This window comes from Pectinophora gossypiella, chromosome 1 (genome assembly GCF_024362695.1).
Source record: "Pectinophora gossypiella chromosome 1, ilPecGoss1.1, whole genome shotgun sequence".
In the NCBI taxonomy this organism is placed as follows: Eukaryota; Metazoa; Arthropoda; class Insecta; order Lepidoptera; family Gelechiidae; genus Pectinophora; species Pectinophora gossypiella.
Window position 1 is genome coordinate 12678153 of NC_065404.1, and position 26798 is coordinate 12704950.

Sequence of the window (26798 nt, forward strand, 5' to 3'; positions counted from 1 at the left end):
TACTTTATAAAAACAATATTTTTTTTAATTTGAATATTTATTTGCGCCACTCACGATGTTTCTGATTTTAAATGATAATATAAAAAACAACCCCTACTAAAAAAACCATCAAAATCGGACCTGTCCCTGGCAAATTAGAAGTTAGGTAGAAAGCTCTGGCTTTATTGACTATTAATGGTAGAGCCAAGTGTGATAGTAAAAATGAAGACCACGTTTTGCCCCATTGAAGCTATGCCTCTTTTGTTTTTGGAAATTTCAGAAACTTGCGAATCTTGAAGCACGCACGTTTCCGGGACAAGGGATTTTTGAGTTTCTTACAGGCTGTGAGCCCTAGTTATCAGGCGTTTGTAGTAAATGCATATAGGTACTTAAGTACCACTTTAATTAACCTAGAACGACGGGCTCGGAATGTTCATAAAATATTATCTTTTCAATGTAACACGCCAACAAATAACGTACAACAGAACCTCATTATAAATAATGGAACTTTTATAATAGTGTTTCCATTTTGTTCAATTGTTCATAATAATTAGACAAAACATGTCAATTTCATTGTCCACGCGTGCTTCCTTGTTACCACATGGTAAACTAGATTTTATCGAGATGTGCGGTAAGCGCTCTTCATTTTGTTTTGCAATTTGGCATCAAAGATTAGTAAAATATATAACCTAGTCCGCAGAGTTGTCTTGAAGGTAGCTTAGTTTCTTTAACTTGCATGGCAACATTCGCACGTTTGTAGTAAGTTAAATTCAGGCTCATAATCCAAAAATGTCATCATTATCACGATCAGGTACTTAATCAATATTTTTTTTATCCAATAATGTTATAAACCTACGCAATCTTCTGGATTGATATAAACTTGTAGAACAATTAGATACTATAAAACCATACATTTCGGAAGATTCGGTAAGGAAAGAATACCCACCCACCCAATACTAACGGGTTGATCAATGAGTCATGTTCCTTGATGGTAGAGCAAAGGGTAGCGAAGTAGGTAAGGTACCCATAATTTCACAAAAACCCAAGTAAGTATTGTATTTTTCACCACGAATACTTAATAGTAACGAAAAATAACGAAAGCTTAAACGAGCAGGTTGGCTGTGCGGTCACGAGGACTAATAAGTTTCGATACTTACACTTTGAAACCATGTCACATAGCATTTTGACAAATTAAACAGTAAGTCACATTAATTACATTATATTGCTCATGACTGTACTGTTTTGTGGATTTTTCATTTTTCTCTCCTATCTACGCGTACAGTTAGGAGAGTATTAGAAACGATGCGTTTTAACGCACACGTTAAAAACTATACGAATTATCGAAAGACGCGTTTCTTTGCTCATATCTACTACCTATCTGTCATACAACAAAAGAGAAATACATTTTCTACCTACTCTCCCATCTGCATAGTAGCACGGAAGGTTCTTGCGCACGCGCCACAATGGTGAAAGATAAGTTACTTGGTGCGCATCGAGCTGTGAACCGAAAGTCTGGTGTTTACATGCGAAATCTACTCCGCATCCCAGTCCGCGTTTGGCCACCACAAGGCACGCTTGTCCAGGATTGGATAGAGTGAACAGGTGTTACGTAATAGTATAATACTAGCGGTTATTGTAAGCTCAAAGCAGTTGTGTCTCTGTTGCATCGACGATCACGTGGTAAATGGAATTGGCATTTGTTTTGGTTGGAGAGGTTGGTGGTGGTATGTAGTGAGGAAGGAATAAGGGATAACAAGTTAATAGATTCTAGAGTAGGTCCTTAAATCAAACTTACTCTTCTTCTATCGTATGGATAGTGAGGTGAATTACCAACCTCATCAACCCTGGTAACTTATTCACTAATAAGTTTGTTTTGTTACGATTTCATATAGTATAAAATCATGCACCCATCCATATGTACCTACGTATTGGAGTAGGTAGAGCATAACTTAGGAGGACACCATCCATCTTCTATTTATCGTCGCTATAAACTTAGTGAAGACGTCGTAAGTGTTGGCAATATCCAACTAATTATATTTTTTATGTATCAAATGGCAACACTTTGTCTCTCTTCTTCTACGATCGACTGCAACGTAACATGTAATTTTTGTATGGCATTATTTCAATATCGTGGTCAACTCAATCGCCGCATTATTTACCATCTACACACCAGCCAGTGCACTACACCTGTATGCGACAGTAAGCAACTTTTTGAAAAAATATATTTTGAACAGCCTCTGTGGTCTAAGTAGTGGTTAGAGCGTTGGGCACACGATCTGGAGCTCCGGGTTCGATTCCTAATGGGGATATTGTCGAAATCACTTTATGATACTGTACTTTGTTTGGTAAGGACATTGCAGGTGTCCGAAAAGTAAGACGATTCCGTGCACGCACGAAGGCACGCTAAGCCATTGGTCCTTCAAAAACCCGCAGTGGAGCAGCGTGGTGGAGTATGCTCCATACCTCCTCCGGTTAATTGAGGGGAGGCCTGTGCCCAGCAGTGGGACGTGTATAGGCTGTTCATGTTATGTTATATGATTTTTGTTAACAGTAAACAATAATATATACACGCAAGTATCAATCCAGGTCGATTATTTTTTGTCTAAATTATTACCACAAATAAAATTTATTGAATTAAATCGAGGTATTTTTACTGAAAATCACATCAGAATGTGAATTTACGAGGTTTACACCATAAGGCCATGTTATGCTCACTTAGGTCTTAACATAACAAATACTTTATTGCGCAAACAGGAAAAAACAAAAGAGAAAAAAGAAAAGGAAAAAGGAAGGAAGGAGAGAAGGTCTTGCTGTAGGCTATAGGTATACTTTGCCAGCGTATCGGCAAATGATTCTTAATTTAGGTACACACATTCAATACTCAATTATTTATTGCATTCCATGAAGTACAATGGGGTGTTACATAATATGAAAACTAAAACATAGACCCTGTAGGGCACAGCAACGTTGAAGGGAAGAGAGGAAGTGTGTATTAAAATTAAAACTTTTAGATTTTTTATATAGATATTTTAGTTTTAGATTCATGTTTTAAGTACTTTGGGATTGATAGAATAGAACATTGCCTATTTCTTTCATTCTATTATGCTTGGAGTGATAAGCAGCGTTGATAACAAACAACCACAATTATAGATAAGGAATAGTAAAAAAAAGATACATTCACCTATTAAATAATATTTCCTAATTGTGGTTTCCGTCGACAAACTATTTCTGGGAAAAAACTTAAATAGGGCAAATTTAATAGATCACATTTGACAGCCCCAAACACATAATAAACGAGGAAAATTAAACCTTCTAACAGTGACGTTAAGGAAACGTCAAATAAATCTATTAAGTTTTCCCCCATTAAATTTAATCTGCTTTCCTTAATTATTTATTACGGACAACTGAATTTAGATACTTTTTAGGATCGTTTCATTTGCTGGGTAAAATCGCAGGATTAAAATTATAGTCTGCGATACGAAAGAAGACCCGCGGGGCGCCAGCGGTGCTCGCCTATTTTTTTTTCGAAGTAGGTTCATTAAAGAGTAGCTATTGTTAACGAAAAGTTGCTTATATTATCCCTGTTGTAAGCGAAATAAATGCGAAAATTATATATTATGTTGCGAAATACGATATGAATGCGAACCTACCTACTGTCATTTTATTCACATCAATGACTTCAATACTAAGCACGTACTTTCCTACCACTTCCTGCACAACAATACAATACAAATACCCAAATAGTAGGTATTCTTTATCGAGCGCATAGAACATAGTGAAATTAAAAATAAATTAATTTTATTGTTCAATGCAAAAAGTCACAGCTCATATCAGAAGGTGCAACACGATATACCTAGTGAAATGCATCGTGATAAGGATCGCATGCGCAAGCGCATTGACCCAGCTTTCAACAATATTGCACATGCACATAGCCTATGAATATTTATAAATAAAACCTAGGTACACTATATCACATATAGATCATCACATAGTACATAGAACCATCATAATTAGATCATCTATACGCATATCTAACATAAACTTAAGTACCTAGGTACTTAGTGATCAATACCGGGCTTAACATGGAGCTAGTATAGCATAATCCGACCCCGGACACTTCACACAAAACACCTTGTTTTACACAGACGCCACACATTGACGTTATCGTACACGCGCATCTGTGTGTGTGACGTTGACGCCCATACGATTGAAGACTAAAGTAAGACCGGGGGGGGGGGGGGTCATAGCTGAGCCGCTGGCGGGGAGCGGAGAGTTGCCGTTCTATACGTAGTCGTTCCTTATTCTATGGCATCACTAAATATACATCTACTTACACCAACATTATAAAGAGGAAAGATTCGTGACTACATGTGTAAAAAGCTATAAAAATTTTGTTCTAAATCCAAAGTTTTAGCCTATTTTTTTGGCATTATAGACGTCAAATCAGTGGCGACAACTGCAACGGTTTACGTGCAAAGATGATTCAACACCCCATCTATTATGTTTCTTTAATCTACTTATCCAATAAAATATACCTAACGTTATTTTTAATAATAGAAAATGGGATAAAGGAGTAGAGTGAATGTTTGTTATTTTGGTGGTAGCCCAGTTGGTAGAACGCTTGCCTCTCAATTTAAAGTCGCAAGTTCGAATCCAGCACAGGCCTAAACCACTGATTGACGAATTTGTTATAGAATTCATGTCTGGATCATAAATTATTATCACGTGCTCAGCGGTGAAAGAAAACATCGTGAGGAAACCCACATTCCCGTGGAATTACGAAACGTCAAACACACATGCATGACGTCATCTTAAACAAAGTGGGTACCAAAAGTATAATTATGTTTGCAATTACTTATCATAAATACCTATTTATTATTTAACGCTAGATAAAATTGCAGTTGAATGTCGTCGTTTCGACTGAAAGCGACAATACATTATCATAATAATTGTACCTATTACTCGTACTTTGAAGACATACCTCCTATTTTATCCCATCATCATCTCCCTAGCATTATCCCGTTTTTCACAGGGTCCGCTTACCTAACCTGAAGATTTGACAGGTCCGGTTTTTTACAGAACCAATTGTCTGTCTGACATTCTAACCCGCGAAGGGAAAACCAGCCCAATACAGGTTAGGTCACATACCTCCAAAAATGCATTTCTCGGGAATATCGGTTTCCTCACGATGTTTTCTTTCACCGCTGAACACGTGATAATCATTTATAATCCAAACATGAATTCGAAAACAAATTCAACAATCATAGGTTTAGGTTTAGGCCTGTGCTGGATTCGAACCTGCGACCTCAAACCGCTCGATCTTCGTATACCTACTACTCATACTACCGCCTAAATTTTAGACTTGCTTTTTAGGCTCTAGAAGATCGTTGGTACCTTACCTACCACAACGTCACGGTATATAGACACAGTATCTCAAGTAGATGAGGTTGGCCTACCTCCGTAGCGAGTTGGAACAGGATGACACAGCGACAGTTACAGATAAGTGTGTAACTGTACCATAATGATAACCGTTTCGATGGGTGCTTCCGTTGATAGAAGTACTTCCATACTTTGGTTGGAATTGGACTTGGTTTGACATAGGTACAATCGGGGGACAGAGAAAATGTGGTGTTATTTGACAGTGATGTGCATTTCTCTATGTTCCCAGTAGGAATGTTGCCGTTGTAAAAACTCTTTAATAAAGGACCCTCACCGCTTTCCTTTTTCAATTTGTTCTTTTTTGTACTCTGGTCTTATCTGCCTAAAAGTTAGGTAACAATGCTCTTTATACTTAAGTTTTTCGCTTTTTACTGCAGGGAACGTTCCCAAACCGCACATCATTGTATTTGACAGTTCTAAAATAGTGCTACATCCGGGATTGTTTATTTATTCACCATCTGTTTTACCTAAACATAATTATTGTTTTGTTTTAAGCGAAAGTTGATGGTAGGGCTGACAGAGGAAGACCTACAAGGACTTCATCATCATCAGCCCATTAACGTCCCCACTGCTGGGGCACGGGCCTTCCCTATGGATGGATAGGGAGATCGGGCCTTAAACCGTCACGCGGGCCCAGTGCGGATTGATGGTTATTAACGACTGCTAATGCAGCCGGGACCAACGGCTTAACGTGCCTTCCGAAGCATGGAGGAGCTCGAGATGAAAACTTTTTTTTTGTGGTCACCCATCCTATGACCGGCCTTTGCGAAAGTTGCTTAACTTTAACAATCGCAGACCGAGCGCGTTTACCACTGCGCCACCGAGCTCCTCAATTGACCAAATTGGAGATGTCCTTAGAAAAAGTTGAATACGATCTACTCTGAACCGGCGCGCGTGTATGGAGCGATTGATGAATGTGGAGGATGCAAGACAAGTGTGTTAGGATCGAAGCAAATGGAATTCTTCTCTGCTTCCCCCGGTGGGAAATAGGCGTGAGTTTATGTATGTATGTATGTTTTACCTAAGTAAATTATTCGAAAAAGTAGTATTAGATACGTATCAGAACTCCTGATAGTCCTATTCGGAGAACGCATGAATTAGGTATATCAGAGTCACGGTTTCCAATCCCGGCTGGGGGTAAACCGCTGAATTCGACTTTATGAGTTTGAATTCATATTTGGACCATAGATAACTGATGTCACGTGGTTTCCAGGGTTTGTCCCCGGTTAACTCGCTCCTTATTACATGGTACTTCGCTGGTGAGGAGTGGGAATATAACTAGTATAAGTATACTACGCCTCTGCCTATCCCGTCAGGGATGCAGGCGTGATGTTATGGTATGTTAGGTGTCTTAAGCGGTGATTTTATGGAACGCAATATTTCACCATACTAATATAATGCAGGTTAGTAGGTACGTAATCTGAATATTAGATCACATAGCTTTATTTCTAAGTACCTAATTGCCGGGTGTTACAATTACAAAGTTTATAATTCAATTAAGAAAGAATATCATTAAGTAACTGTGAAAAATATGTGCAAATTACCTAAACGATTCAGATACATTGTTACTTTACTATTATGAAGTTTTCTTTGACTTAGATTTTACGTAGCCACGTAATCACTAATCGGAAAGCCTGCTGGAGTTGCGCTGGTAATCCCTATTAGAGCTGAACGAGAAGTCCCCAGAACACATTTTACAGCCACACTAAGTTTTTCATTATCAAAGAATTATCGAATGTAAATACTATTAAACTACCTTAGACTATAGCGTACCCTCACCAATACGCTTGTTTATAATGACCTACATAACAGGACCCAAAAACCTCCAAAAATAAACGAGATTGTGTAACATCTAAGACAATGACGCAAATAACGTTGCATGGAGTACAATAAATCGCCAATAGGAACAATGGGAGTGAGTGAAAGTGCAACCTAACCACCGGACCGTTGTGCCTCCTCTATTGTTGTGGAGTCATTGTTTTACTGGTCCTTGACGCAACCGGATCACGATTAGAATCCCGGCTTCCCTATTAATTAGTAACGTCAATTAACACTAGATATTTCGAACGAAAGTGTCGATAATCGATTTTGAAGAAGCCGCTGTTTTGATTGTAGTTATTGCTGTGTTGATGTGGGGAAAGTAGTTAGATTAGATATAGGTAAAAATAAAACACCTTTTTGAAGTTGTAAGCACAAGCGAAGATTGAGCTCAATTTCCCTACGGACGATGAACTAGAAGAAAAACATCGGCAGTTTAGCCGTTCTGCACTACATTTTGGCAATCGGTTTATTAAGGAGACAAGATTTACCTACCGCCGAACTATTATTCTTTTTAGACCTCGTCCAAAAGTAACACTCATCAGCAACAAACGAGGTACCATAAAATAATAACAACATAAGTCCACGTTCTAAGCTGTACAGAGGTACATCCATCGTAAGATGAACTAACCCACACCTCACCGAGCTTTCTTTTAGACACAAAAATACCGAAATGTTCTAAAATAGAAACATTAATTTTCAGGTGTACCATCGGAGAAGGCAATCTCCTAATTGAGCATGCTACAATGACTGTCTCAGACGAAGCAGAGGAATGGATTTCAAAGTGGAAACGACGCTCCTATGGCTCATTCTCGTGATAAATGCACTTGTGACAGCACAATCCACAATATGCCCGATTCCGGAAACGATACTTCCATGCATATGCACGAACAGAAACGAAGATATTCAGATATGGTATTTGAAACCCATTACTTGATTAAATTTTAGACATGGCCAATAACAAAGTATATGTCGTGTTTCCAGCTGTTCACGGACACGACAGCAATTTTACTTACGTACTTTTTATAATTACCTAACTATACCTTTAATGTTTTGTTATAGGTGCACACACAGCGATTTGCCGCAAGTTGTCAAGGGAGTCCAGAAAGTTGGAGATTACATCAGAAAGCCAATAGATGAACTCATAATTGAAAATAATTACCTCCCATCGCTACCAGGGAAGATATTCCAAAATGTGAAAATACTCCGCTTGATGTTACGTCACAATGGTCTCGAAAGAGTATCCGCAGCATGGTTGGAAACGCAAGAAGCAAACTTGGTAGAAATATACATAGTCGAAAATGATTTGAGAAATGTACCCGCTGAGAGCCTAATGAAACTACAAAATCTACAAGCAGTTACGATCGAATCACAAAATCTGAAACGGATACCAGCTCTACTAAACATGCCAAAACTAAGATATGTGAACATACAGTCGGAAAGTTTGATTGCTGTAAATGAGCATACATTTGAAAATCTACCAATTCTGGAAAGGTTGTTTATAAGGGGAAGTCCAAACCTTAGAATTCTGAAGGAAAATGCGCTGTATAACTTACCTAAACTGCGTAGACTTGAAATAACAGACTGTGGCATCAATCTTATACACATGAGGGCTCTGTCTCTACTGCCTACATTATCGGAACTATCGTTGAGTAACAATAAAATTAACGATGCTACAATGGTCGGCCGTGCTACGAGAGACTTGCCAAATCTCACACTTCTAAATCTCAATCATAATCTTATTGATAAACTAAACGAAGGAGCTTTTGTCGATCAGCCTATGCTGGAGAAACTATATCTATCAAACAACAACATAAATATTATACACCATGGAGCATTTCATAGAGTCCCTAAACTCAGAATTGTTGACCTTAATTATAACCAAATTAGTCAAATACACCCTGAATCATTTTTACAGCAATCCGGTAGTGGCGTAGAAGAGCTTACTCTGATCGGGAACCAAATTATGCATATTTCAGAATTTCGAGCGTTACTTGATGCATTACCTCGCTTGCGATTTCTTGATATGAGCGATAACTTGTTGCAAGAAATTCCTAGAGGCGCTCTACGAGGCCATCCGAATTTAGAGCGGTTACACTTGAACAAAAACAACATTAAATTCATCCAAGCAGACGCGTTTATGACTATGCCTGCGTTGCGAGAGTTACACTTGAGAAATAATTCGCTCACTGACATGATTGAAGGTCCATTTTGGAATCTGCCAGCATTAAAAGGTTTAGATTTGTCTTACAATTTATTCCAACGATTACAACCCAAACTGTTATTCAACCTGCCATCTCTACGGCGAATTAACTTTAGTAACAATCAGCTGGCCATTATAGACCCCATAACATTCATGCAAACACCGTTGTTAGAGTTTATCAATATTTCTTCAAATGCTCTCGTTTCTACACATCCAGCGACATTTAGAAACTTGGAGAATCTCTACGAATTGGATGTTAGTTCGAACAGACTAGTAGAATTTGTTCCTGGTTTGCCTAGAGGATTAGAAAAACTTTATTTACAGAAGAATCAAATAACAAACTTGCCCATGCCACCATCACCAGACCTAGATCTGCCTTCTTTAAGAACTTTAGATATTTCAAACAATGGAATTCAAAAAGTGCCACACAATAGTATGAAAACACTTCATAACCTACGCAGATTTTATATGAAACGAAATGGTTTAAGGCAAATCGACGTCACAACGTTCTCGGACTTAGGCCAGTTAGAAGTACTAGATTTGAGCGATAACCAAATAATTTCGATTCACCCTAAAAGCTTCAGTAACATGGCAAATTTAAAGCAAGTAAATTTACATGGGAATACAATAGAAAACTTTGACTTTGTTGCGATTAAAGATAATGCTGTGTTATCAACTTTAGACTTCAGTAAAAACAAACTGAAGAGCATCAGTCCAAATATTGTAAACAAAGCTTTAGATGTCGAAGTCTTAAATATTTCATCAAATCATCTCAACGAATTACCCGTGACATTAAATATGCTGCCTAAATTGAAGATTTTAGATGCCAGTTACAATCATATTAAGCGATTTGATGGAAACACGATAAACAACATACATTCTTTAACAGGTATAAAAATGCCTAACAACAAGTTGACTGAGATACGCACTGGTACTTTCAGAGATCTGAGAGATCTAGAAACGATTGATTTAGACAATAATCAAATTGAAATTATTCACGCAAAAGCGATTGAAAATCTTCCAAACTTGGTGGCAATTCATCTGAGTCGAAACCACATCGTTGACTTGCCTGACCGCGTGTTTTCTAATCTGCCTAAGTTGAGGATAATAGAGATGCAAGGCAACCGACTGCAGTTTATATCAGTTCGAGCTTTCGAGAACATTCCATTGGTTCAGTACATGAATTTAAGCAATAATCAGCTGACTAACATCGATAGCTCGGGATTAAGGCAATTGTCATCTTTGGAAGTGTTAGATCTGAGTCTTAACAGACTGACGCAAATAACGAGAGCCACATTCCAATACATGGAGTGGTTGGTAGAATTGAATTTAGATAACAACCACATTTGTCATGTTGGTGGTCAGCCATTCGATTTTATGCCAAGACTAAAAGTTTTGTCACTACGTAATAACAAATTAACAACGGTGTCTGAGCCAACTTTTGCGAAGTTGCGAAATAACATCGCCATTTTGGACATGGATGGTGAGTGATTTATATTATTTCGTAAATAAATTATTGTTCTCACTTTTTGTTAATTAACATTTGTTATTTTGTTAACAGGCAATCCTCTCGTGTGCAACTGCAGAATAATATGGCTGAAATCTTGGCTGTCTGAATCATCGTCTATTGGACCGAAATGTGCGGATGGAACCTACGTTAAAGGAATGCCATTTTCAAGAGACGATTGTGTAAATGCACCAGTTAGTAATGAAGACTTAAGGTCGTGCGTAACACACGAAAATGAAGCACTGCTCCCCAACTTGGCAACGTCGCAAGTATTTTCATCATTGGATAAGATAAAAGACTATGCAACGCAAATCAGAAATAACTATCAGATTAATAAAATTACGAATAGACCATCACCTGAAGAATCCGAGTATTTCTATGACGAGTACGTCGATTATCCTTACAACGAGACATTAATCGATGGTCTTAACAACGAAGTCAATCAGATACAGAATACGAATCGATCGCAAACTCTTGGACAAACTCCTACAATCTATGCCGGTATGAAGAATAATATGGGAAATAAAAACACAGTCGCGACCACTAGCAAGCCTCCTACTGGAGGATTCACATTCTTCGGCATGCCTTTACCTTCCATTGACATGGGGAAGCTGTTGAATACTGGTCGCAAAGCAGACTGGACTGAAAACAAGAACCAAAACGGAAATAAATACCATACACCAGATACACCTAAGTTCGAAACTGGAGGTTTTGAACCAGTACTACCAACGACAGCTGGTGGGTTCACACCAATATTGAACCCTGCCATTAATATGACACACAACATTCTTAACAGTCAAGGTGGAAGTAATTATAGCATGGGAGGAAATGTTCAGCAGAGTATAGCAGTGGACTCTTCAAAACCACCAGTCAAAATAGTACAAAGTAACACAACTCATCAAAAGATGAAGAGCGAAATCCACGAACTTCAGGCTTATCTGGACGACGATAACAGTACACATATTGCCTACAACAGAACTAAAAATGTAGAAGAACAGAAGAGTGATCCTATCAACTTGAGCAAATACAATATGATGGAGTCAAACCTTACTATAACTCAGGTGACAGAGAAGGAAGGAATACTGATTACTACAGACACAAGCCATGATATGTCATTACAAGCATGGATGGAGACTAGTACTGTGTCATATGGATCTTCCACTCCAGTGACTTCTAAGCCTCCTATCAAAAAACATGTGGATAACATTGAGAACCAGCCTACAGCATTATCAGCTGTTCTGGTGCCAAATAATGAAGAATTAATAAGAAGAAACTACAGTAAGAGACCAGCTACTATCACCAAAGTAAACATGCCTCATGTAGAGCATTATGATTTAAGAGATAACTACTCACCAGTGATAAACAGAGAAGCGAAAACTAGATTTACAGAACCTTTAAACCCCGTGAACACAAGAACGAAACAATCCGATGGAAAAGACTGGTATTACAAAAATTATAATAATTCTAATTTAGAGCCTTACATTGCCCCTGGGGTGCACACCACCAATAGAAGCTTTCAGATTAATAAATCAGCTGTTATATTATATCATATGATCTGTTATATAATTTGTAGATTTATATAAACAGAATAATACATTATCACATGAGTTAATGTACTGTAAACAATCCTTAGTGCAGTAGGTATGTTTGACTTTTAGAATGGGTTTGAATTAAAATAAATGTGTTATATAAACTTACTATTTTTTTATTCACCAGTCAGAAGACAATTCAACAACATTACATAAATAGTAAATTAACTACCTACTTACAATTTTCAAAATGTTTTTTTAACTTCTCCAAAGCTCTGTATCTATGAGATATTTTATTTTTCTCTTCCTTTGGTAGTTCACCGTATGTTTTGTCATAGCCTTCTGGCTGGAATATGCAGTCCCAGCCGAAATCCGTGCAGCCTCTCGGAGACACGATGGTACCCTTCGTTCTCCCTTGGAACAACATAACATTGTCATCATCACATGTTCCATCACAGTATGCGAATGTGCACACTGCTTCAGCACTTTTATCCTCCCAGCCTGACAACATTCTATGAACTCCCTCTGGCTGCAACTTTTCTAGGAACCATTTGATGTAAGGGCCAGGCAAGCCTTGCATAGCGTTGAAGCATAGCGCAGTATCTTCCACGAGAACGCGACTTTTCAGACGCCGCGCCGCTTCTTGGCACTTCTTCACAGAAACCTCCTCAAGGTCTCCCTGGAGCTCCGGTAAATCTAACTTGTGACTAATTATTTGAAACGGAAAGGTGTTCCCCACAATGGCTCGCAGCTCTTCTAACTTCCTTGCATTACCAGTAACGAAGGTTATATCATGACACTTATCAGACATTTTTGGTATAGTTCTCTGTGAGACGTACAAATTGAAGTGACAACTATTAGCAAATGATGTAAAAATGCGAGACTGTGAGCATTTTATCGTGGTTTTTAGCATTAACTTAACCACAAAACTTTTGAATTTTGGTAAATTTGTCATTCAACAATATTTTGAATATGACAAAAGAACGAATTATTGAATGCAATTGAACGAATGATTGTTTGATTATCATTTTTTTAATTTTTGGCCTGGTTACAAAGACCTTTAGGCCATTGTATGATTGGAAACGTTCGGATGTTCGGATAGTATCCGAACATGGTATCCGACGGATACATTTCTACGTGTATCGGTGTATCCGACGGATACACCGATACACGTAGAAACAACGTAGAAATTCTTTCATAGACAATACAAAGTGTTTTCGTTGAATTCACTTTTGCTATAAAAATAAGAGTGAAAGAGAAAATGCTATATAAAATACCTGTTGTGTACTCATTTTAACTCGGTAGCATGTGATGAAAGTAAAACGCATTTTACTTCTTACACGATCATAGACAGAAAATGACTGTCAAATTTTAGTTTTGGTTTCGATTTTGATCGGCGAATCTAACTTCGTTATTGTAGAAACTTGTAATAAATTAAACATATTTCTGGTGGTAATTTAGTTTATCTGTAGTGTCTTCAATTAGAGTTTAGTAGTTTTATTTAGAAGTAATCTATTTAGCACCGATCTAACAATGCCTAGTCAAGAGGTAGTGACTACGAAAGTAGTGGTTCATCCATTGGTTCTACTTAGCGTCGTGGACCATTTCAATCGGATGGGCAAAATTGGCAACCAGAAGCGAGTTGTGGGAGTTCTTCTAGGCTGCTGGAGAGCTAAAGGAGTTTTAGACGTGTCAAACAGTTTTGCAGGTTAGTTACTATACATTCTAAGTTTAATCGTACTTTTATGATGTAAGTGAGCTATAAAGGTAGCGCATAATTAGTGCAAATTCCAGTGAAATGTGAAATTAATATACAGAAACTCCTTGTCATGATTACTGCAGGTGTTGAATAACAATGGAGGTCAGTGACATTAAAGTAATTTAGAAAGAAATACAACAATCATGTTTGTTGTCTAACTGTGTACTAACTCCACATATAGATCAAATATGAGGTTACTGTGTGTCTAACTTTCTTACTCCTATTCTGTTCATTCAACCATGTTTTTTCTCATTTCAGTACCATTTGATGAGGATGACAAAGACAAAAGTGTGTGGTTCTTGGATCACGATTACTTAGAAAACATGTATGGCATGTTCAAGAAAGTGAATGCCCGGGAGAAGGTTGTGGGCTGGTACCACACCGGTCCTAAACTCCACCAGAATGATGTGGCCATTAATGAGCTGATCAGACGCTACTGCCCTAACTCTGTCCTTGTCATAATTGATGCCAAGCCTAAGGACCTTGGCTTGCCCACTGAGGCTTACCGAGCTGTTGAAGAGGTCCATGATGATGGCAGTCCAACCACTAGGACTTTTGAGCATGTACCGAGTGAGATTGGTGCTGAGGAGGCAGAGGAAGTTGGTGTAGAACATTTGTTGAGAGATATCAAGGACACGACGGTTGGCAGCCTCTCCCAGCGCATCACCAACCAGCTGCTTGGTCTGCGAGGCTTGCACTCACAGCTGAGTGAAATCAGAGACTACCTTATCCAAGTAGGCCAGGGCTCCTTGCCAATGAACCACCAGATCATCTACCAGCTGCAGGATATCTTCAATTTACTGCCTGACATTGCCAGTGACAACTTTATTGACAACCTGTACATCAAGACTAATGATCAGTCTCTTGTTGTGTACCTGGCAGCTCTTGTCCGGTCCATCATAGCCCTCCACAACCTCATTAACAATAAGATTACAAACAGAGATGCTGAAGAAGGCAAGAAAGAAGAAGCAAAAGATAAGAAAGATAAAAAAGACGACAAAGATGACAAGAAAACAGAAGACAAAGTGAAAGCTGAAAAGAAAGAAAAAGATGAGAAGAAAAAGTAATTTAGAATCGTCATTAGTTTAAGTTGTTTGTAATGCTGAATTATTTTTAAATAAATTGTATTTACTAACTTCAATTGACTGTATGAATTGTATTTGTACCTCAAAATTGAATCCAGGTTTTTTATCCTGGCCTGATAGCTCTTGATAACAAATCTTTAGATATTTAATAGTCAGGTTTGGTGAATGGAGACTGCCTCCATAGGTAATATGCATCTTCTGTTAAATTTGTCTTTATGCAATATCCTTTCTAAAATTGGAGTTTCATTATCTTGAAACAAAAGAAGCATAAATTTTTATACATTTCATTTTGTACTTGAAGCTGGCTCTCACAAAAAAATACACTATCATACAAAATTCACAAAGAACAAGAAAACTGTACCTATAATAAAAACCCACCTAATCAATAATTGGAATTCATGCCTTCTATATAAGTTTATCAGATTTACAATAAAATTCATTTGACATAGTTAATCAGATTACATATTTAGTCTATTAGTGTGCATTATTAATATATCTGTGGTGGTAATAGCGGAAATTCGAACACATACAATACAATTATCTGGAAATATTTGTGATAAGGTGTATTTGTATCTATCGAGTTGTGATAAGACGTTGTTAATATTGATAACCTGCTACAGTACTGACATGATTGCTACACTGTTTTTACATGTAGAATGTAGAGTGAAAGAGTTTGGTATTTTGTGAGGTGAATCTCAAAAGTGGTTCAAAATGGCTGATAAAGTCCGCTTAGCGGTGAGTCTTGTTTTAATTAATTAGTGTAAATTGATGATCTTATAAAAGATTATTATTTATGTATGGTAGGTAGGTACTTGCGCACCCTTATCTTTTCACATGTTCTATGCTGTAGTTAATAATGCCTATTGAAGGATTACAACCTACTTAATTGTGTAAGTACCTGCTTAGATATATTTTATCATAGATTCTCAACCAGTTGTCCGCGAGAGCTAAAATATGGTTCGAGAAAGATTTCAAACTTTGAATGAATAGAGTAGTTTCAAACTCAATTCAAACTAGTCAAATCAGTTACTTTTTACTAAACGTCAAAACTTGTATTTGTATAAAAATGCAACCTGTGACGTCATAGAAAACGTGACAAAATGTCGCACTTATTATTACATTTTTCTTTATTAAAATTCATAAAGAGTTAAATAGAAAAAAAAACGTTTCTGTCACCTTTAGATCTCTCTTTATTTAGTTATTAGAATTTCATAATTTATCTTTGACCTAGGTCAACTAACCAATTTGACGATTATTTACAATAATATTTCCGTTTCCGGTTAGGATTTATTTTTAGATTGATGCTGTTTATTTTGTAGTTGCTAATAAAAATGAAATCAAATTGAATCAGTGATTCATAAGAATTATGAATAGATAAGTAGTATGTAAGCCTAAATTGAAAGAGTAGGTAAGTACTATGACTATGATTACTACATTACCTACTTTATATTTCCACTTTTAACATTTTAGTAGGAACTTGCAATATTACATTCTATTATTGGAAACCCAGCCCTTATTTATTACCTACATTGAACCAAGCAACAATAATCAGTTAGTAATAAAGAACTTCATGTTATCCCTTATCTTTATTTTGCGTATAAAATATAGTTAGGGGGTATCCCAAACCCACAGTTTTTGAAATACTTTCTTTTATTTCAGGATTTAATCTGGCTAAAGCCAGAAGGGAAGTCGGAATTCGACATCCCAGTGGCAGTGAAAGTGCTAAACAGTTCAGGTAACTTGATACAAGTCCAAGATGATGACGGGAAGGTATACTCTACATCGATACAAAATGTGATCAAACCGCTTCACGTTACCTCCATTAATGGAGTGGAAGACATGATCACGTTGGGAGAACTGCAGGAGTACACTATCCTGCGAAATCTTCACATACGATACCTCAAGCAGTTGATTTACGTAAGTTATTTGTCGTATTTACAAAAGTTATAAGAAGATTCAACATAATAATATAGGTACGATAAGCTGCAAAAGTCCAATCAGTTTCTTGCAAAGTAATAAATTAACTGGTTACACATCGTTTCTGTAATAGACCAAAAACATAATTTTATAATTATATGACAACATGGTTCATAATTTTACCACTGTTTACAAATAATTCGCTGGGCTCAGTGACTGAATTATTGCTCTTTGATTGTACCTCCATCGTCGCCATATAGTGAACATCTCGCAAGCGTCTTTTTGAAAAAAAAAAAAACCACATGCTCATACTGTGATTTTTGTTAATAAAACCTCGCGGCGTGTCTACGGTAGTTTCAATCTAAAGTAGGTAGGTAGTCTCAGAATTTACCTTGAATGAAAGTAGCGTTTTGTTTGGTAGATAGATAAAATCTTTATTGAATGAATGATTTTTCAAAAAGGCGCTTAATAGATTTTGCCTATAAGCTGAAGGGGGGAGGGGTTCTTCTTGTTTTTACCCCCTTTGACTGGCAGGCCATCACTGTGTTGACTGTCCTACTTCTTACACTTATACCAACCCGCAGTGGTTGAGTACGCTCCGCGAGGCCATTCGTTTAAAGACGGTACGACCTAGCTATGACCCAGTGGGTGGGACATTATAGAATGTTTAATTGTGTATTAAAAAAAATATATGATTAGGTATTTTGAATCTGTATCGACAACATAGACTGAAACCCATTTCATTACATACCTATCATTCGTTTATTAGAACATACATATCATTGATTTCTTTAAAAGATTTATGATACGGATATAAGTTTTGGTTTGGAAGAGGAAGGCATAGGCGTACATGCTGCGATCCGATCCATTTTTAAAGAAAGGCTTGGTCCAGGTTACTCAAAACTGACGCGCATGCATGAAGTGTTTTGATGAGAGTGGAAGAAGCGAAAGTCTCTCTCTGCCTACCCCAACGGGAAATAGGCGTGATCTTATATACGTATGTAATTATTTCGATTATTTTACAGACATACACAGGCTCCATGTTGATTGCGATTAATCCCTACGAAATACTACCCATTTACACCATGGACCAAATACATTTCTATCAAGATAAAAATGTGTCGGATATGCCGCCTCACATATTCGCTATCGGAGAAAGTTCGTACAGGGAATTGATGGACACAACTTCCAACCAGTGCATAGTCATCAGGTATGTTGTAGATATCCTATAAAGATGTGTAGGAGAGGAGGAGAAAAGGAGAGGAGTTCAGCATGTAAAAGAGATCTTTTATGCTGTACATCATATAACACCTTCAGCTGCTTATTTTCCCGCTTGTCGTAAAACCGACAGACGGATGACGAAAAATTTGATGCACCATTATGGAATTGATCTTACCATACATGTTGTTCATCTTCAACGATCGTAAAAGTTGTCTTCAGATTACTCGTAGCTCTGCCTACCCCATTAGGGATTAACGGCATGAGTTGATATCTATATCTTGTACAATAATTTAACACGCTGTATTATTTTGACGTCGGAAAGGAATGTATGTAAAAAATATTTAATTTTCAGTGGCGAAAGTGGTGCTGGAAAAACAGAAAGCACCAAGTTGCTTCTTCAATACCTGGCAGCGGCAAGCGGCAAACATTCATGGATTGAACAACAAATTCAGGAAACAAATCCAGTCTTGGAAGCGTTCGGCAACGCTAAGACTGTGAGGAACGACAATTCGTCCAGATTCGGAAAGTACATCAACATTTACTTTAGTAAAAAAGGAGTTATAGAGGGAGGAAACATAGAACAATATCTTCTGGAGAAATCCCGTATTGTTTTCCAAAACAAAGGAGAAAGGAACTATCACATTTTCTACTCGGTGGTCGCTGGCTTATCAGCTGAGGAAAAAAGGAAGCTGGAGTTAACACACCCAGCTGACTACGCTTATCTAAACTCGGGCAACATGCTCACATGCGATGGAAGAAATGATGGTTTAGAGTTTGCCGATATACGATCGGCTTTCAAGGTTCTCAATTTCTCCGACAATGACGTCTGGGGGATATTCAGTCTTCTGGCAGCAATTCTGCATTTAGGAAACCTAAAATTCAAGTCGTACAATTTCAATAACATCGAATCTTCTGAAGTGGCCGACGCCACCAACGCTAACAGAATAGCAAATCTGTTGGGGGTTAACAAAACAAAGTTTTGTGAGGCTTTGACTAGAAAAACTTTAGTTGTACAAGGGGACAAGGTCGTCTCCACAATCACTCCGGCAGCAGCTGTCGAAGGGAGAGATGCTCTTGTCAAAGCGATTTATGGGCACATATTCGAATACATCGTTGAGATGATCAACAAAACTTTGTACAAAGACCAACATCTCTCCAGTGGTTCTGTTGGAATATTGGATATATTTGGATTTGAAAATTTCGACAGCAATAGTTTCGAGCAGTTGTGTATTAATTATGCAAATGAGAACTTGCAGCAGTTCTTCGTGAGACATATTTTCAAGCTTGAGCAAGAGCAGTATGAGAAGGAAGGTATCACCTGGACCAATATAAATTACATAGACAACCAGGAAAACCTCGACGTAATAGGATTGAAACCGATGAACCTTCTGTCACTTATTGACGAAGAGTCGAAGTTCCCTAAAGGCACTGACATAACATTATTGTCGAAATTGCACAACAACCACTCAAACAAGGGTTGTTACATCACACCGAAGTCTACCCACGAGCACCGGTTCGGTGTGAAACACTTTGCTGGGGACGTATTTTACGAAGTTAAAGGTAAGTACTTTTTTGTTAATCGCACACATTTTCTAAGTGATATAACAAAAGTAAGTATAACAAGATTTAAATTTCAGGTTTCCTTGACAAAAACAGAGACATGTTAACAGTCGACGTCAAGGAAATGATTATGGAATCCAGCAACGGATTTTTGAAAGATTTGTTTTCGACTGAAGCAGCTCCGTCACCGAGTGGAACTAGGAAAACTGTTTCATTGAGTCACCAGTTCAAGACCTCTTTAGAGGCTCTTATGAAAACTTTGTATGCGAGACATCCCTTCTTTGTGCGATGTATTAAGCCCAATGAGTTCAAAAAACCTAAGGTATCTAAGTCAGAACTATTTTTCAAATCCAAACTGCCAGTTAATTGATCCTCACTAATAATATTATTGTATTGCAGCTTCTAGACCGCGCCTTATGTGTGCGTCAATTGCGTTACGCCGGTTTAATGGAAACAGCAAAAATTCGACAGGCTGGATATCCAATACGTTACTCGTATGCCGAGTTTGTATATCGGTATCGGCTTGTGGTACCAGACATTCCTCCAGCAGAGAAGACAGATTGCAAAGAAGCTACGAAGAAAATCTGTACACGAGTTTTAAAGGATCAAGAATTCCGCCTCGGACACACAAAAGTATTCTTGAAAGACACTCATGACGCCATCCTGGAGGAGCTCCGACATAAAGTGCTCATAACAGCCGTAATCAAAGTACAAGCGAATGCGCGAAGGTTTATTTTGCGGAGGAGGTTCTTGAGAATGAGAGCTGCTGCAATTACAGTACAGAAACATTACCGCGCGCGTGGCTTCAGAAACAGATACCTGGTCATGAGGAGAGGTTACCTGCGCTTACAAGCAGTCATCCGATCTAGAGAGTTGAAAAAAACATTTGTGAATTTGAGAATTTTCTTCAGAAAATTTCAAGCTCAGTGCAAAGGTTACCTAGTCAGGAAGTTAATAAAAGAGAAAGGTCACATTATGAAAGCAAAATTTGCTCAATTCAAAAAGGAGAGAGAAGAGCTTTTGCGTTCGGGTGAAGATCTTAAAGCTGTGGAAGAGAATTATGAGAAGCAAGTAACTGAACTGATGAGGTCTATATGGATCGTTAAAGAGGCAGTAGCGCCACCAAATAACGAACAGAACATATCTGTTATAGACGACCGATACGTGGACGACGTTTTTGGATTCCTAAAAGACACTGCGACGCCGGCTGGCACGGTACGCGGAACAGGTTTCGGAGTGGTGAGTTACATTTCAATAACCATCTATATACTGTAGAATGTTGCGTTAGCTAACTCAGTGAACTGCTTAAATTCTTTCAGACTACAACCGCGAAACCTCAGTTGTCTTCCGTAATACCAATACCACAAGACGCAGAAGAAGAAACTTTCGACGAATATAACTTCAGGAAATTCGCTGCAACCTATTTCCTTGGCAACACAAGTCACCAATATTCGAGGAAACCTTTAAAACAGTCCCTGTTGGAACTACCCTCTTTCATGGATACTGTTGCAGCTCAGGCTTTGTGGATCACTATATTAAGGTTCATGGGAGATATGGCAGAACCTAAATATGTGGATGATAAGATTGACAATGTACCTGTTATGACCAAACTGACTGATACTGTCGGTCGCGCTTTCCAGAAGAGTAAGGAATTTGAGGTATGTTTAGTGCTTTTATTCCTGAAACAGTTTTATGTTATGATGTACGATTTTATGATAAATATTCTATTTTGATAGGAACTTTTAGCAAACAACAACAATTACCAGGGCAGTAAGCAGAAAATGATACAGAAGACCTTGAAACGTCAAACAAAGTTAAACGAAGAACTAGTGAGAAACCTCGTGAATGATGAAACGACAAATGAAATGTACAACAGTTGGCTTAATGAAAGACGAAGCACTAATTTGGAAAAGCTTCATTTCATAATTGGACATGGATTGATAAGGAAAGAGCTACGGTAAATTTTAGATATTTTTTATCTAAAACTATCTTCATCGTTCGAAATGTACCTATCTAACTGTTATTTCTTTTCACAGAGACGAAATCTTCTGCCAGTTGTGTAAGCAGCTTACTAACAATCCTTCAAAGGCATCACATGCACGTGGTTGGATATTGCTATCTCTCTGTGTTGGGTGTTTCCCTCCTTCAGAAAGATTTGTGAAATACTTGCGCGCGTTCCTGCGCAGTGGCCCACCAGGATATGCTCCATATTGTGAAGGTAGACTTGTCAGGACTTTCAAAAATGGTCCAAGAACTCAACCACCCAGCTGGTTAGAACTACAAGCCACAAAAACTAAAAAGCCCGTCCTCTTAACCGTCACATTAATGGATGAATCAATGAAAACTATACAATCAGACTCAGCAACTACTGCCGAAGAAATATGCCAACAGATTGCAGATAGTATCAGTTTGACCGATATGTTTGGATTTTCACTGTACATAACTCTATACGATAAAGTTCTTTCGCTGGGGAGTGATGGAGAACATATTATGGATGCAATTTCACAATGCGAACAATTTGCTAAGGAACAAGGCACTCCAGAGAAAAGTGCTCCGTGGAGATTGTTCTATCGTAAAGAAGTGTTTACTCCGTGGCATAATCCAACTGAAGATAATGTGGCGACCAATTTAATATATCACCAGGTTGCAAAGGGAGTGAAATTCGGCGAGTATCGATGTGACGCAGAAAGGGACTTGGCTATGATTGCAGCTCAACAACACTATATCGAATATGGCCCACGTCTTGAACCCAATGTATTGCGAAAGGTAATCGTAAACTATATACCAAATCAATTCATTCAATCAAATGACGCTGCTCTAACGAAGTGGGAGCATCTAGTGACAAAGGCGTTTGAAAAGTCTTCAAGTATACAGTCAAAAGTGGACCCCATGAGGTGTAAAGAGGATATTGTCATATTTGCAAAACTAAAGTGGCCTATGCTGTTTTCAAAATTCTTTGAAGCGATGAAAATTAAAGGTGATACTATAAATAAAGACCTTATCATAATCGCTGTGAACTGGACTGGAATATATTTTGTGGACCAACTAGAGCACATTCTACTTGAAATGTCATTCGCTGAAGTAACTTACGTCGCATACAGTGAAGATGAAGAATTTGATAACGTCGGTAGAATAACTATTAGAACAATACAACAGGAGGAGTTTGTGTTCCAAAGTGTAGACGCTCGTGAAATGACTTCGCTGGTCATATACCTCATTGATGGACTGAAAAGGCGATCAATTTACGTTGTGGCCCAGATGGATTCACAAGGGTATAGTGACGCTTCATCTTTCTTGCAATATAAAAAAGGCGATCTTATTACCCTCTTACAAGATTGCACGGGTGAAACCCTACTGAACTCTACATGGGGTCATGGCCAATGTAACGGGCAAGAAGGACTATTCCCCACAGAGCAGGTATACATTCTGCCAACTATGACTGTACCATCAAGTGCTATTCTGGAAAGCTTCAAGAAAAGTAATATTAGTAATGACAAGAAAAACAATTCAAAATACAACACTATTCAGAGAAAACGAATGTACACGTTGGAGAAATTCGCAAAAGAATTCTTCAGGGACAAAGATTACGATATGAACTCTTCTGTATCAAGGAAGTCCACTTTAGTCACAGCAAAAAAATCTGTATCAGGAGATCTGTGGGCTCACACTCGTGATCCGATCCGTAAACCGTTACTAAAAAAACTTCAAGGTGACGAGAAACTTGGTAAGAACGCGGTCGCTGCATTCTTCGCAATCCTGAAATACATGGGAGATATGCCAGCACCAAAGGCAAGATCAGTAACAGAATATACGGACGAGATATTTAGAGCTGCTGTAACTGAGCCCACTTTGCGAGACGAAATATATTGTCAGATCATGAAACAACTGACGAATAACAGAATACAACTCAGCGAGGAAAGAGGCTGGGAACTGATGTGGTTGGCGACCGGCGTGTTTGCTTGTGGTCAGTTACTGATGAAGGAATTAGTAGAATTCCTTAAGACACGGCCTCATCCCATCGCTAAAGAATGCTTGAAGCGCGTCTTTAGGATACAGAAGAGCGGCTCAAGAATATACGCTCCCTATGTCGTTGAAGTGGAAGCTATACAGCACAGAAGTATGCAGATTTATCACAAGGTATACTTCCCTGACGACACCGATGAAGCGTTTGAAGTTGAGTCGTCTACTAAAGCAAGGGACCTATGTGAGCAAATAACTGGCAGATTGAATTTGAAGAACAGTGACGGTTTCAGCTTGTTCGTAAAGATTGCTGACAAAGTATTCTCCGTCCCTGAAACGTACTACTTCTTCGATTTCATTCACGAACTTGTAGAATGGATGAAACAAACGCGACCGTTACGTGGAGGTAAGTTTAAATTCTATATTTTATTTCCTCCAGGAGTTTCAAAAACATACCTGGTTACCACTATGTATTACTATTACCTACTAATCATTATAATAATATCCTACAATTTTCCTTCTTTTTTCAGCTGGCAGCCAATTGCAAATGAACTACCAAATATTCTTCATGAAGAAACTTTGGATAAACGCCGTTCCCGGTAGAGACAAGAATGCGGACCAAATATTTTATTTCCCCCAGGAGTTGCCAAAATACTTACGTGGTTACCACAAGACGTCCAAGCAAGATCTAATCGAATTAGCCGCTCTTATTTACAGAGCAAGATTTGGCAATAATCAATCTTTACTGCCTGAAATTCCACAAATGCTTGAAGACTTCATTCCTCCAGACATGCTCAGAATACAGTCAAATTCTTTATGGAAATCGTCCATCAGTGCAGCATACATGAAACACGGAATTATGACTGAAGAGGAAGCAAAGGAAAGATTTTTGAAGAAAATATACGAACTACCGACATTTGGTACTGCATTCTTTGAAGTCAAGCAGACTTCTGATCCTTCGTACCCAGAGATGGTCGTTATTGGGATTAATAAAAATGGCGTTAGTGTGATACACCCTCAGAGTAGAGTAAGTAGCTATTATATCACATTTAATTATGAAGGTACGTTACGGCATTCGGAAGTGAGAATATAATGAAATGAAAGCATCATAAGATTTCGTCTACTTAATCATATTTTTCTTATGCTAGAAGCGTCAAACTCGCCAAAAATTATTGCACATTCCGGTAGTCCAAATATAGTTTGTGTATAATATACCATACGCCCTTTTTAAATCCTAAATATCTTGTTTCAGGACGTGTTAGTGACGCATCCATTCTCTCAATTGTCGAACTGGTCGTCAGGCAATACATTCTTCCATATGACCATGGGCAATGTACTGCGAGGCACGAAGATCCTCTGTGAAACCTCTCTGGGATACAAAATGGACGATCTCATATCTTCCTACATTGCAGTACTTCGGCAAAACATGAGAGAGAAATCGCGACAAGAGAGATTATAAGTTTTAGTCCTTGTGTATATTTGGATATAATTAGCAAAATTAAAACAGCATGAATAATATTGATTTGTATAGGTATACTTGAAACTAAATAGTTTAAATCGAGCAATATAAAATAATTTATAAAAATCTTTAGTTTAAATCGAGCAATAAAAAATAATTTATAAAAATCTTTAATTATTATAAGATACTTAAGTAAGTAAATCGAGTCTGTTTATGATGTATGAAGATTTAATTAATATAGGTATTACGGGTAGGTGGCTGCAGAGAGGATCCAATCAATATGTAACTTGTAGGTACTACATTTATCACAGCTACCGAGACAATATGTTACCAGTTAGGACAGAAAGACGGACAGTAGTTACTACAAGCTACCCTACGGATTGAAGAAGAATCGGAGTAGGTTGCAAGAAATACCCTTAACCTTATGGCTTAGCCCAACCTTTAGCAATGTGGTAAAGTGAGTGTATGTACCCGTTTTTGTGGCTTTGCCCACTTTGTTAAAGATACTAAAAAGCGTAAAATTTATATGAATTTAGAATAGGTACTCTGTAACGAATAAAGTTGTATTGGGCTGGTTTTCTCTTCGTGGGTTGGAAGGTCAGACAGGTAGTCGCTTCTGTAAAAAAACATGACCTGCCAAATCTTCAGGTTAGGTAAGCGGATCCTGTGAAAAGCGGAATAATGCTAGAGAGATGATGATGACTCTGTAACGAATAAACCTTACGCTACATACCGCAATGGACCAAATAATAAATAGAACAAACCTATAACATTTCGTCTTGAATTCCCGCCAGAAATATAAAAGTTAAGCGTGACTGGATGTGTATCCGAGTTCTTAGTGAATTGTTGTTGGAACTTATAATAATAAAAAAAATGGAATTGATGTTTGTTTTATCATTCATTCCCAGTGTTGCCAACTTAGTGGATTTTCCACTAAATCTGTTGGTTTAGACATGTGGTTCGGCGAAAAAACATTAGTTTTAGTGGCTAGTGGATTTTTTTGTGGATTAGAGTCATTTCAGTTAGCGGTAAGTGACGAATTTAACCACTAACACAACCGAATATGGTTTATGAGTTACTTGAGCGAAAGAACCAATATAAAGTTTATTTATTAGTAATACATACAATTGAGTTTCATATTGAGTAAGATCAAGATGCCTAAGCCACAGTATACCCAAAAGTTTCGTGATTGTTGGTTACGTGACCCAGTTTTAAAGGATTGGTTGCAAATAGTCGTAAGCACTGGTGGTCCAGTTGCTAAGTGCAAATTATGCGGTATATTATTAAGGAATCATTATTAATAATAATTGAATAATTTACCCCGTCTCTATCTCTATCACGTCTTTACATACGACGCGGTGC

General features: G+C 37.9%; 4 protein-coding genes across 7 annotated transcripts; 3 read left to right on the plus strand and 1 right to left on the minus strand.

The window, feature by feature from the left end:
• Positions 1 to 487: 487 nt before the first annotated feature.
• LOC126373834 (protein artichoke) lies at positions 488 to 12643 on the plus strand. Of its 4 annotated transcripts, none has more exons than XM_050023882.1 (4): positions 488 to 610; positions 7940 to 8151; positions 8299 to 10922; positions 11001 to 12643. In XM_050023882.1, the coding sequence occupies exons 2-4, from the start codon at positions 8009 to 8011 to the stop codon at positions 12527 to 12529; spliced, it is 4296 nt and encodes a 1431-aa protein (XP_049879839.1). In that variant the 5' UTR covers positions 488 to 610; positions 7940 to 8008; the 3' UTR covers positions 12530 to 12643. The 4 variants fall into 4 exon arrangements, with proteins under 4 accessions (XP_049879839.1, XP_049886861.1, XP_049865245.1 ...); XM_050030904.1 differs by lacking the exon at positions 488 to 610 and adding an exon at positions 1519 to 1659; XM_050009288.1 differs by lacking the exon at positions 488 to 610 and adding an exon at positions 2157 to 2178.
• On the minus strand, positions 12631 to 13476 carry LOC126366821 (inosine triphosphate pyrophosphatase). Its single transcript, XM_050010149.1, has one exon. The coding sequence runs from the start codon at positions 13428 to 13430 to the stop codon at positions 12708 to 12710; it is 723 nt and encodes a 240-aa protein (XP_049866106.1). The 5' UTR covers positions 13431 to 13476; the 3' UTR covers positions 12631 to 12707.
• A 346-nt stretch (positions 13477 to 13822) lies between these two features.
• On the plus strand, positions 13823 to 15375 carry LOC126366435 (26S proteasome non-ATPase regulatory subunit 7). The gene is made up of 2 exons (XM_050009574.1): positions 13823 to 14183; positions 14493 to 15375. Exons 1-2 carry the CDS (start codon positions 14009 to 14011, stop codon positions 15299 to 15301), a joined length of 984 nt encoding a protein of 327 aa, XP_049865531.1. The 5' UTR covers positions 13823 to 14008; the 3' UTR covers positions 15302 to 15375.
• Positions 15376 to 15862: 487 nt separating this feature from the next.
• LOC126366018 (myosin-VIIa-like) lies at positions 15863 to 26319 on the plus strand. The gene is made up of 11 exons (XM_050012670.1): positions 15863 to 16054; positions 16979 to 17236; positions 18262 to 18446; positions 18810 to 20017; positions 20095 to 20339; positions 20417 to 21256; positions 21337 to 21675; positions 21754 to 21974; positions 22054 to 24383; positions 24508 to 25004; positions 25230 to 26319. The coding sequence occupies exons 1-11, from the start codon at positions 16031 to 16033 to the stop codon at positions 25434 to 25436; spliced, it is 6354 nt and encodes a 2117-aa protein (XP_049868627.1). The 5' UTR covers positions 15863 to 16030; the 3' UTR covers positions 25437 to 26319.
• Positions 26320 to 26798: the final 479 nt, after the last annotated feature.

What these genes read in the sequence shown, in the direction of transcription:
- LOC126373834 (XM_050023882.1), top strand. Translation starts at nt 8,009, where the DNA reads ATGGATTTCAAAGTGGAAACGACGCTCCTATGGCTCATTCTCGTGATA. An exon ending in AACGAAGATATTCAGATATG is followed by an intron (nt 8,152 to 8,298) that starts GTATTTGAAACC and finishes GTTTTGTTATAG; the next exon opens with GTGCACACACAGCGATTTGC. An exon ending in CGCCATTTTGGACATGGATG is followed by an intron (nt 10,923 to 11,000) that starts GTGAGTGATTTA and finishes TTTTGTTAACAG; the next exon opens with GCAATCCTCTCGTGTGCAAC.
- LOC126366821 (XM_050010149.1), bottom strand. Translation starts at nt 13,430, where the DNA reads ATGACAAATTTACCAAAATTCAAAAGTTTTGTGGTTAAGTTAATGCTA.
- LOC126366435 (XM_050009574.1), top strand. Translation starts at nt 14,009, where the DNA reads ATGCCTAGTCAAGAGGTAGTGACTACGAAAGTAGTGGTTCATCCATTG. An exon ending in CGTGTCAAACAGTTTTGCAG is followed by an intron (nt 14,184 to 14,492) that starts GTTAGTTACTAT and finishes TTCTCATTTCAG; the next exon opens with TACCATTTGATGAGGATGAC.
- LOC126366018 (XM_050012670.1), top strand. Translation starts at nt 16,031, where the DNA reads ATGGCTGATAAAGTCCGCTTAGCG. An exon ending in AACCAGTGCATAGTCATCAG is followed by an intron (nt 18,447 to 18,809) that starts GTATGTTGTAGA and finishes TTTAATTTTCAG; the next exon opens with TGGCGAAAGTGGTGCTGGAA. An exon ending in ATGAGTTCAAAAAACCTAAG is followed by an intron (nt 20,340 to 20,416) that starts GTATCTAAGTCA and finishes ATTGTATTGCAG; the next exon opens with CTTCTAGACCGCGCCTTATG.